The following is a 9,978-nucleotide window of genomic DNA, read 5'->3' as shown; positions in this document are numbered from 1 at the left end:
ACAGTTTGAGCGATGTTCCATTTGATTGACAACCTCGTGCTGTATTTTCTTTTAATTGTGATTCGAATCCAATGTTCTCAGGGTGGTTGCTACAGAGACAGATTTGTGTTTTTATTTTATTTCTGGCATTTTTACGTTGTTGGCCTTCCTGAAGGTTGATGTTCTATTTATAGTGAAAAATACGAATCGAGTCTTCTCAAATGAAGTAATCTGTGGTTAAAGTTAGCTAGCACAGTAGCGAGTGTTAACTCAACCGAAATTAATTAATTATGTTCGCGACGCCAATACAGCCGTTGCAAACATGCAAAGACGAATGTGAAAAACCACCTGAAAAAAAGAACAGCAACCGCAGCAGGTACGATAAATTCGTTTTACCGTGCGTTGCCGAGTTTTTTGGAACAGCCCTCTTCATCTTCACCGGTTGCGCTTCAGTGATCGAAAACTCAACTGAAACAGGGAGACTTCAGCCAGCTGTGGCAAATGGGGTTGCCTTGGCCATTTGCGTTGCCATCACAGCTGGACTGAGGTAGGCCTACTGCTATCATTTAAAGGAAGCGAATATCTTGAAAACTGCTCAATGGCTTAGATATAGCATTTTTGGCTACAGCCCTGAGTCAAGATAAAAAAGCAAATGAGTTAATGGAGCACTGGGGACTATGTTCCATTGTGTCTAAACTTAGCCAGGCTTGTTTGAATATATGCATGTTGTCTAGGCTACTGTAGCGTACAATACAAGTTACAGTTTGTTTTTGTTCTCACAAAATGACAATTTTCATGGTTATGCATGCATTCACTCTTTTTTTCTAGCGGTGGCCACCTAAACCCTGCAGTGTCCTTGGGAGTAATGATGTCTGGTGGTCTGCACCCCATCAGGCTTATTCCATATTGGATATCTCAACTCTGCGGTGGATTAGTCGGAGCTGGCTTGGCAAGGGTGGGCCCACAGCTTTGCCACTGTACTGTCACTGTACTGTCTGTTTGCCTTTACATTCTTGATAATAGCTCTACTTCATTATAACACATTACTGTTTTGTGACAATCCCCCCCACAAGGCAGTGTCCTCTCACACAGCCCTTGCCAACTCATCTTGGGGCGCATTCAATACCATTACAACCGACAAACAGGTGACTGGGGCCCTATTGGCAGAGATGGTTATGACATTCTTCCTTGTGCTAACGGTTTGCATGAGTGCCGTCAACAGGCAGAGCAAGACACCCCTGGCACCTTTTTGTATTGGACTTACTGTCACCGCCAGTCACCTGGGAGGGTGAGTGTGTTAATGTCCTATAAGTCTTAAGATTTGATTTAGTAACCAGTTATAGACCTACAGAAAGATGGGATATTTGTAATCTCTTAATTCAAACATTTACTGGATCAGTACTGGATACTGGATAAGTGTCTCTGTGTGAAGTACACTGTACATTACTCTTGTTTTAATATGAAATGCATTGCTAATCCCAAAGGTATTCATTCTTTCAACGTTGTTGTTCTCTCCTACTTGTGCGGTGTTAGTGGAGGTGTGTCGGGTGGCTGCATGAATCCGGCCAGAGCCTTCGGACCTGCAGTGGTTGCAAATTATTGGTCGTATCACTGGGTCTACTGGGTTGGACCTATGACCGCTGCTGTTCTGGTTGGCTTAGTAGTGAGGTAGGTCTCACCATAGAGATAACCTACAGTATGTTTATGTATTGATCTCTATGGGTCTCACAACCGTGCATTGGTATTATTTAACCTAACCATCACCTGAGTGATGATGAGCACTGATCTTGTCTTTTTTGTCCCTTTGCTAGGCTCTTCCTAGGTGACCCAAGAATACGACTCATTATGAAAAAGAAACCAACACTGGCCTGAATTTTTTTAAAACCTTGAGGTGTGGTTGATGTAGCCCACACACAACCCTACTCTCTGTCCTCTGCATGATGGGGAGACTTTTACAGACCCCCCCCCCCCCCCAAAAAAAAAAAAAGTGATCTGTGAGTAAAAATAACAATTGATTGTACCCATGTGGAAAACGTTTATTTGCTTATATATATATTACAGGATGTTCATGAGTTGTCATTGAGGAGAACAGATACAGGTTATGTAGTCAGCAATCACACACTTGGTGTATTGAGGACAAATAGCATCTGCCCGAAATTCTCTTTGTCTCCAGCTACTCACTACCATCTACAGTATATAGTGATAAGCATAGCTAAGATAGACCAAAGTCGTATCTTTATTGTTATTCTTGTTTTTGTTAGTTTTCAATATGACTGTCCTTCCTATCTCTGTTCAATGGCGGCAGCACCAATTGATCTGTGTGACCTCTGCCAGCAGAGCGCCCACTGCTCCAACCAGGGATAAAGGTCATTTTATTTCCACTGGTTATTATTTAACCCAAAGAGGCTAACAGCTATTTCATCTTTATGAAATCCTGCATCCTCTTCACAACGGTCCTTACAGCATTATACGCACAAGAGAAACTTGGCCCTGGACACAGATGGGTCCTGAGACATCATGTTGGTGAATGTCACACAAAGTCCTGGAGGCTCCCTGGCCTGTCTGACTGATTATTGCTGTTGTTGCTCTGTCAGGAGCAATGGAAAATTATATAGGCCCACGGTGGTATCAGACCTCCCATGTTATTGATACGACTGTTATATTTCAGAATGCAGCTGCCCGCCTGCCTCGAACCATCACGCAATTAAATCTACGTGCCGCGGCTGCCCCTGTTTGTGTGACAGAGAGTAATGAGACCAATAGTTACTGTAAAAAACAATAATGTGATTCATCATACCAACTTAACAACCTGATGTATTACCTCCTGTACCATATGGGTTATTGTCACTAAGCATATGATAGATAACAAATGTTTCATTCCAGTAGTTCAGGTTTAATTCAGGTTTTTAACATTAAAGGCAAAATGTATTTCATGGTCATTAAAGTCAACAATTAAGAGAGATGGTCAAGAAAGTCCTTTTCCACATATTTTGTCCTTCTATTTTGCATCTCTATATTATATGAAATCATGAATATGGTAATAGTCTTCATTCTTGTGGGACTGTCTTTCAAAGGGGCAGATCCGGTTCTGCTGCTAGATTCGATTAATTCCTCCAATGCCACTCCTCATTTTGGATACCCCCTCTCTAACACTTTCAGGGGTATGATATTAGAGGGAACAATCGCAGAAACAAAACGAGCTGGAACCACCAAGAAGGGAACAGATGGCCCATAATTGCCTTGTGGAGGAAGCCAGGGAGTCAATTTTTACTGGTCTCGGGGGACTTGCAGTTGCAAAAAGTGCAGGTGCATTTGTTTTGATCAGATATGGCCTAGAGGAACCATCTGAAAAATATTCATCACACGCACATTAGAGAGGAATTTAACAAAGCGCGATGGCTTCGTGGGCGAGACTAGGATGCAACCGTGTGCTTTCATTAGGGCAACGAGGTAAACACAGGGAAAGGGAGCCCATGGCTGGCGCTCCCAACCACAACAGATGTAGCACAAATTAATGCAGCACCAAAGTATAGGAAAATCAAGAGGAAATCACTGAAATATAGTACAGCTCACAACATTATGAGTAAATCACCGAAATATAACACTGCGTATCTTTCTGCATTTTGTCAAAATGAAATGTAGAGTTCTACAGTACGAACTCTCAGACTGCTTAGAACAACAGTGAAAGTGAAATGGACACCTATTTCGACAATAACTCACAATACCAATAATGTGGGTGAGATGTGTTTCAGAGGAGGAAACGGTGAAATGATGTAAATATTGAATCAGTCTTGTACTGAGATAGACTAGTTAGCTATATCCTGCTGGTTCTGCATGCTCAGACCTCATCTGTCCAATTACTTGGTTCAAAAATGCAATTACCAATGGCTATTGTATTTTGTTAATACTAGATCATTTACTGTAAAAGGTCCTGAATTGATGATGTTTCAATGGTCTCTTCAGACGGACACAGCATGGATTCTGAATACACTTTGTGATGAGCAATAGACCCCCTCTTTTACAATGCCCAACTTGCTCTGCCTCGCAATATCAAACTAATAAATTACAGCCTGTCTCCCACATAACTCACTGATAAATAAAAAAAAGGGTCTGCTTTAGTGTGCAGCTGTGACCCAGGGTTACCTAGCAACAGGTCATGCCCAGACGAGATGCACAAGGTAGAGGTACACCTCTGAGGAGCTGAAGCGAGGGAGGGAAGGAGGGATGGAGGGAGGGGGAAGGGGTCTCATCCTCACTCTCTATGACCCTTGACAGATAGAAAACGCACTCAGAGGAAACACGTTTTGATTGACAGGGATATTTAGAGAACCTGGAGCTCGGATCTTTCCATTCCATTTTATTTTTTCAAACTGCTGCAACTGGATGTTGTGCATATGAAATTAAGATGCATGTGGCCTAATTGACTGTATACTCAAGGGTTGTTCTGAATGATTTCATCTAATTTTGTACTGTCCTGAAAATATTACAAATAAGCATTTTCTCTGTTGTTTTCTTTACCTCATCTGTCTCTGTCTCTCTCTCTCTCTCTCTCTCTCTCTCTCTCTCTCTCTCTCTCTGTGCACCCACAATGTATCTAGTATATCTTTTCAAGTCGCTGTTCACATTTCTTTATTTCTTAAGTTAAGAAAGTTGAACACTGAAGGACTGAGACTAGAGAATCTGGCACATTCCCATGTTTTTCAGTCAAAACAAACAATGAACAATCTCTACATAGTCAGTGTTGCAACCGTGATACTGTAGTATATCGCTGTTGAAAATGTGAACTGACAGGGCAAAAGAGATTGAGCCATAGCACTAGGGACAGTTCCACGGGGTAGAATGTCTTTGCCAGAACATAGTACCATGGAAATGAAAGGCGCTGTGTTCAGTGAGTGTGTTTTCCCCTCAGTCGCCTGTGTCACAATCCCTCAAGGGGACTTCTGCAGCTGTGTGGGGTTAGTACACGGTCGAGTTAGGGGCCACACACCAGGGGAGGCTGGTGGAGGTAGAAATTCGGAGGACGGGTTCATTGTAATACATGGAACGGAATGAGGAATGGTATCACACGTGTGTTTGATATCATTCCCTATTCCATTCCTTGCATTACCATGAGCCTGTCCTCCAATTTCTACCTTCACCAGCCTCCCCTGTGAGACATACTGTAGAGACAAACATACATCCTCTGTCAAGACGGTATTGTTGTGTGTTTTTCAGTCTGCATTTTTAGTTGTATGATAGTTTGAGGTTATAAACGTCTGAATCAGTGCAGGTTGACATCCTTCTTGGCAGATTTCGCAAAGAAAACTCCAAACTCACACAAAATGATACGCTTTAAGTCCATCTTCAAAAGCCAAATTGATTACTCACTGAAGTTGGCTGTGCTGTAGAACAGGGTGGTTGATGGTTAAAGGCATGTAGCATGTCAAATGTGTCTTAAATAAGGCTCACCTGGCAGTAATGCATATGACGCCCACGTTAATGCACAGCTAGTGAACATGACGGATGCGCTCAGAGACCCATGTGAGTTAATGGATATCCATCACGGATGCTAACAACTCTGATTAAAAATACATAATCTGCAACCGGCCCCCTGATGGCGATGAGTCGTTCTGGGCCATAATTGTGACTGTGAGCGGTTGTGATCAAAGGAAAGTCACACCTGCTCGCCTTTAAAATGTGGTCTCACTGATTACATTTTCATATTTCATCAACATCAAGATGAAGATTATCATGGGGGGGATACAGTAGCTGTTTACCCGTGGTCATTTCTATCTCCATCACATGATCACCCCCTCCTAGTTCAATATTCTCTCTGTTTCTCTCTCTCTCTCTCTCTCTCTCTCTCTCTCTCTCTCTCTCTCTCTCTCTCCCTCTCTCTCTTTCTCTCTTCTCTTATGCACCTATCTCTCCAGGGGTGTGAGTGAGGGACAAAGCAGTGGGGAGAAACGTACCAAGCTTTCTCTCACGGCTTTTGCATGTAGTGCTCACCCAATTTACACCTCTCCCTTACCCTGTCAGCGTCGCCACCCAGGGTCCCCTGGCGATAGCGCCGTGCCAACCATCACCCTCCTATCAGGAAAGGGGGTGGTGGTAGTGGGAAGGGGGTGGGGGTGGAAGGGAGAGGGGGGGGGCTCCACAGGATGGTGTGGAAAACAAAACAGGGGCTTATGCCGTTTATGTCACATCAGCGGAGCCAGCGCGGCAGAGATTATATTGGCAGTGCATGTTTTTCAAGGTGCAAAATCTGCACACTCATACGGAACACAGTCACACCTAAAAAACAGTCCCTCAAAGACCCAGATACAAAAAAAAGCAGACGTCAGGGTTTGAAATGATGTACCTACTGTACGTTGAAGCCTGTTTAAACATCTTGACAGGATTAGAGCGGAGTTAAACTGCTTTGCGGGCGCAGTTAATTGAAGCGGATGAGGTTTTTAATAAAGCGTGCAGTGTTCGCAGCTGACAAATGGCTCGGCTGACACACAGGGGAAATTGCATTTAATGGCATCAGGTATGTGCTTTGCTGGAACTCATAGCATTTCACTTTTCCTTTTCATTTAAGCTCACCTGAGTCAGTTAGGGTGTTTTTCTCTCCTGGGTGTTAATTACGGTTCACATGGGGAGAGGGTGGGAGGGACAGTCTTCCTGTCAGCTGATCTCTCGTACTTGCATTCTATGAAATGCACAATAATAAAAACACTGGAAGGTATTAGCAGAGCCATTTATATACATATATACAGACTGTGTATATACTCTATTACTCTGGTATTGAGACATGCGTAGTCAAATGTGTAGACCTAATATTGTCAGCTTTTTAGATAAAGGCTGGGTGCAACAATATTGCCTCTGATTTAGGGGTTTAATTGCAAGGGTGCACGATAGACTATGTTCCAAAGGCATACAGTTGAAGGAAGCCGCAGACTGGCAGAGGACAACAATGCAACATGAATTATTTCAAGTGATGTGTCGGTGGACCATTACAAAGATGCCCTATGGGAATTGTCAATTTGACATCTCACCCAATGGCAGACTGTCCAGTCTAAGGAGATTCTTCATATCAGGGGATAATTAGAGAGTTTCATTTAGCCTAATATCAATCACATAGCTCATGAATAAAAACAATTATGTCTTCATAATTCATACAATTGCAATCGCCCTTTGCTTCCCCTTTTTGTAAGCGATGCCTCTTGGGTGTATCCTCTCTCTCATCGCTGTGGCCCGGGTACACCATAGTCAACGGGGGCCATAACACAGAGGTGGGGGGGTGGGGGAGGGCGGAGGGGGGGGGGGGTAGGCAGAGACTGGTTTCAGAGTAGATCAGTCCTCTGGACGCGTGTCAGTCTTCATTAGGGAGGCGGAGAGGAGCGACGCCCTCAGGTTAGGATGGCCACAGAGGAGGAGGATGGGATGGAGGTGGGGGGGTGGGGGGGTGGGGGGTGGGGGGGGAGTGGCAGCTGTGGAACAATGACAGAATCTGTGTCCAGGGCCCCCCAGGCCAAACACCAGCTCCCCACTGCCGCAAACTGATCTCTCGCCTCCAGACCAAGAGAGAGAGAGAGAGTGAGCGAAAAAGAGGAGAGAGAAAAGACGGGAGAGAGGAGGAGAGACAAAAAATTGAGCGGTCACAGCCGCTTGATGTGTCCTCATTTACTGTATACAGACCTGCACTGCCATGCCCAGTACACTGCAACATGTAAAAACGCTCTTCAACATTCATTACCATATATGTAATCTAATCTCATATACAGTATTGCTTTAGTTATATTGCTTCTATATAATTTGTTTTTATATTGGCTTACCTTAAGCTTGGGTGATTTGGTCCTCCTACAGCTCGGCTGCCTGGATAATGTCAAGTATGAATCTTTCATGGCCTCCATTAATTTCATCACTTTGATTTGCTTATGATTAATTCATCCAGATGGCTACAATGTTGACTAACATGGCAGTGAAATGGTGTTATCTGAAGGGAGATAACCTATACGTATGAATTTGATTTCTTTCATTTATATTCTGATGTGTCTCTCTCCTTCTCTGTCTCTCTGTGTTGTTCCTACATGTATGTTTCACTGTTAGACTGTCATCGGTGCCCAGCTTTATAGCCTCTGTTTCTACGCCTGCTGTCTGCACCGTAATTGCACCATCATTGCACCATCTAGACCAGGCCGTTATTGTAAAAGTTCTAAGCACTTGGATAAATCAATAATAAATACATTTTAAATGACTATAATTGTGAACATTTCACATTAGGGGGGGAAATACAATTTCCTCTAAACATAGGCCTATCCATGTTTAATCATTTCATATCATGTATTCCTGGTCCATCTTTAACAATCACATCATTGACACACTTTCCAATCTAGACAAAATCAGATCACTGTTTCCCTCAACAGAGGGACAAGCTTGACAACCTCCTGAAGGTCAGTAGTACAGTAGCACATTGACAATGCCTCATCTTAGGAAACAAGCGCAGTTTTGACAAACGGCTCCAACAGAACCCACTGGCTCATGCCACACGTATGTGTGCCACACACTCTCCTGATTAGCCAGGTCAAACATAATCAGTGATAGGCAAGTCTAGGGCCAGTTAATTATAGCTGGCAGCTGGCAGGGAGGCCTTTCCTTTAGGGGCTGGGTTATGTCCATGCATGAACCCCCCAATGGAGAATAAATCTATTCCTTTTGTTTGGAGTGAAGCATGTGGCAGCCCCTTAATTTTAAAAGAGACTCAAAATGTGGACAGAACTTGGGATTAATAAGGGGGAATGAGGCATTAAATTAGTGTAATGTAAGCGCTGTGTGTATGCGTGTGTGTGTGTGTGTGCGTGTGTGTGTGCGTGTGTGTGTGTGTGTGTGTGTGTGTGTGTGTGTGTGTGTGTGTGTGTGTGTGTGTGTGCGTGTGCGTGTGCGTGTGTGTGTGTGGTGTATGTATGTGTGTGTGTGTATGTGTGTGTGTGTGTGTGTCTGTGTGTCTGTGTGTTCACTCGCTTTCTTCAATCTCTTCCAGGATCCCAAATAGGGTACATGTTGTCGAAATATAAACAAATATATCTCTGAAATAAGAACATCTCTGGTCTCGCTTGTTACCATCTAGGTCATATATTTTAATTCAACAAATAGGTAACAGAACATGTGCACTGTAGGTGGCCCAGTTTGTTGAAATATATTACTATATGATATATTTCCTTCAGCAATGGGAGAATACAGAAACACGAATTGACAAAGTGGATGAGGTTGCATCTCAAACAGCTTGTAAATCTCCAAACCCAAATGAGAGTAACCTCATACTGACATGTCACAGGGAAAGATATAGCCTCATGAAGTTGGTTGATGGAGGGGCGAGAGAGAAGCAGAAGAGGACAGAGACAGGATGGGGTGTTTGTGATATACTACGTGATTATTCTGTCTCCACATTTAGAGGTTGTGGAGCAACAAATAGCTGGGATTCACATTATGAATATATTTGCCTGTGTATGTGTGTGTGTGTGTGGGGGGGGGGGGGTTGATGTGTGTGTGTGTGTGTGTGTGTGTGTGTGTGTGTGTGTGTGTGTGTGTGTGTGTGTGTGTGTGTGTGTGTGTGTGTGTGTGTGCGCGTGTGTGTGCGCGTGCATGTGTACATGTTTGTGTGTGTGCGTGCGTGCGCGCGCGCGTGTGTGTGCGTGTGTGTGTGTGTTGAGCCGCAAGCCGTGTTGCTCTCAGTCTCCTATGACTGGCCATAGACAGACGCAGGCTGACATATGCACAGTCCTCCAGGCCCATCTGATTTGCCCCTCTGGTTTATTGATCCTCTTTATTCCGGGAGAATGAGATGCAGACAGCATCCTCCCTCATGAGCCAGCCATAATCATGATATAATATACTCTATCTGTGCTCAATATTTGATCTCTGTATGGCATAAATCTGATAACCCTGTGATTAGGTTTATGGTGTGAACATTTTCATCTAATGTTATATTGATGCTATCAACAGACCTTAATAACACATGTTGTATGGCTATATGTT

The 9,978-nt window shown here is 43.7% G+C and overlaps 1 protein-coding gene across 1 annotated transcript in view; it reads left to right on the top strand.

The window, feature by feature from the left end:
- Positions 1–269: 269 nt before the first annotated feature.
- LOC310815331 (aquaporin-8-like) overlaps positions 270–9,978 on the top strand; it is a gene marked incomplete at both ends in the record, with an annotated part of 16,305 nt that continues 6,596 nt past the window's right edge. Inside the window, 5 exons of the mRNA XM_083685065.1 lie at positions 270–526; positions 808–934; positions 1,053–1,267; positions 1,513–1,647; positions 1,791–1,801. Of these exons, the coding sequence (XP_083541191.1) occupies positions 270–526; positions 808–934; positions 1,053–1,267; positions 1,513–1,647; positions 1,791–1,801 (745 nt within the window). The remainder of the gene's footprint in view (positions 527–807; positions 935–1,052; positions 1,268–1,512; positions 1,648–1,790; positions 1,802–9,978) is intronic.

This window comes from Argentina silus, assembly GCF_951799395.1.
Source record: "Argentina silus genome assembly, chromosome: 14".
In the NCBI taxonomy this organism is placed as follows: Eukaryota; Metazoa; Chordata; class Actinopteri; order Argentiniformes; family Argentinidae; genus Argentina; species Argentina silus.
Note: the sequence above shows the minus strand (reverse complement) of the source record. Positions and strands in the feature narration are given on the sequence as shown.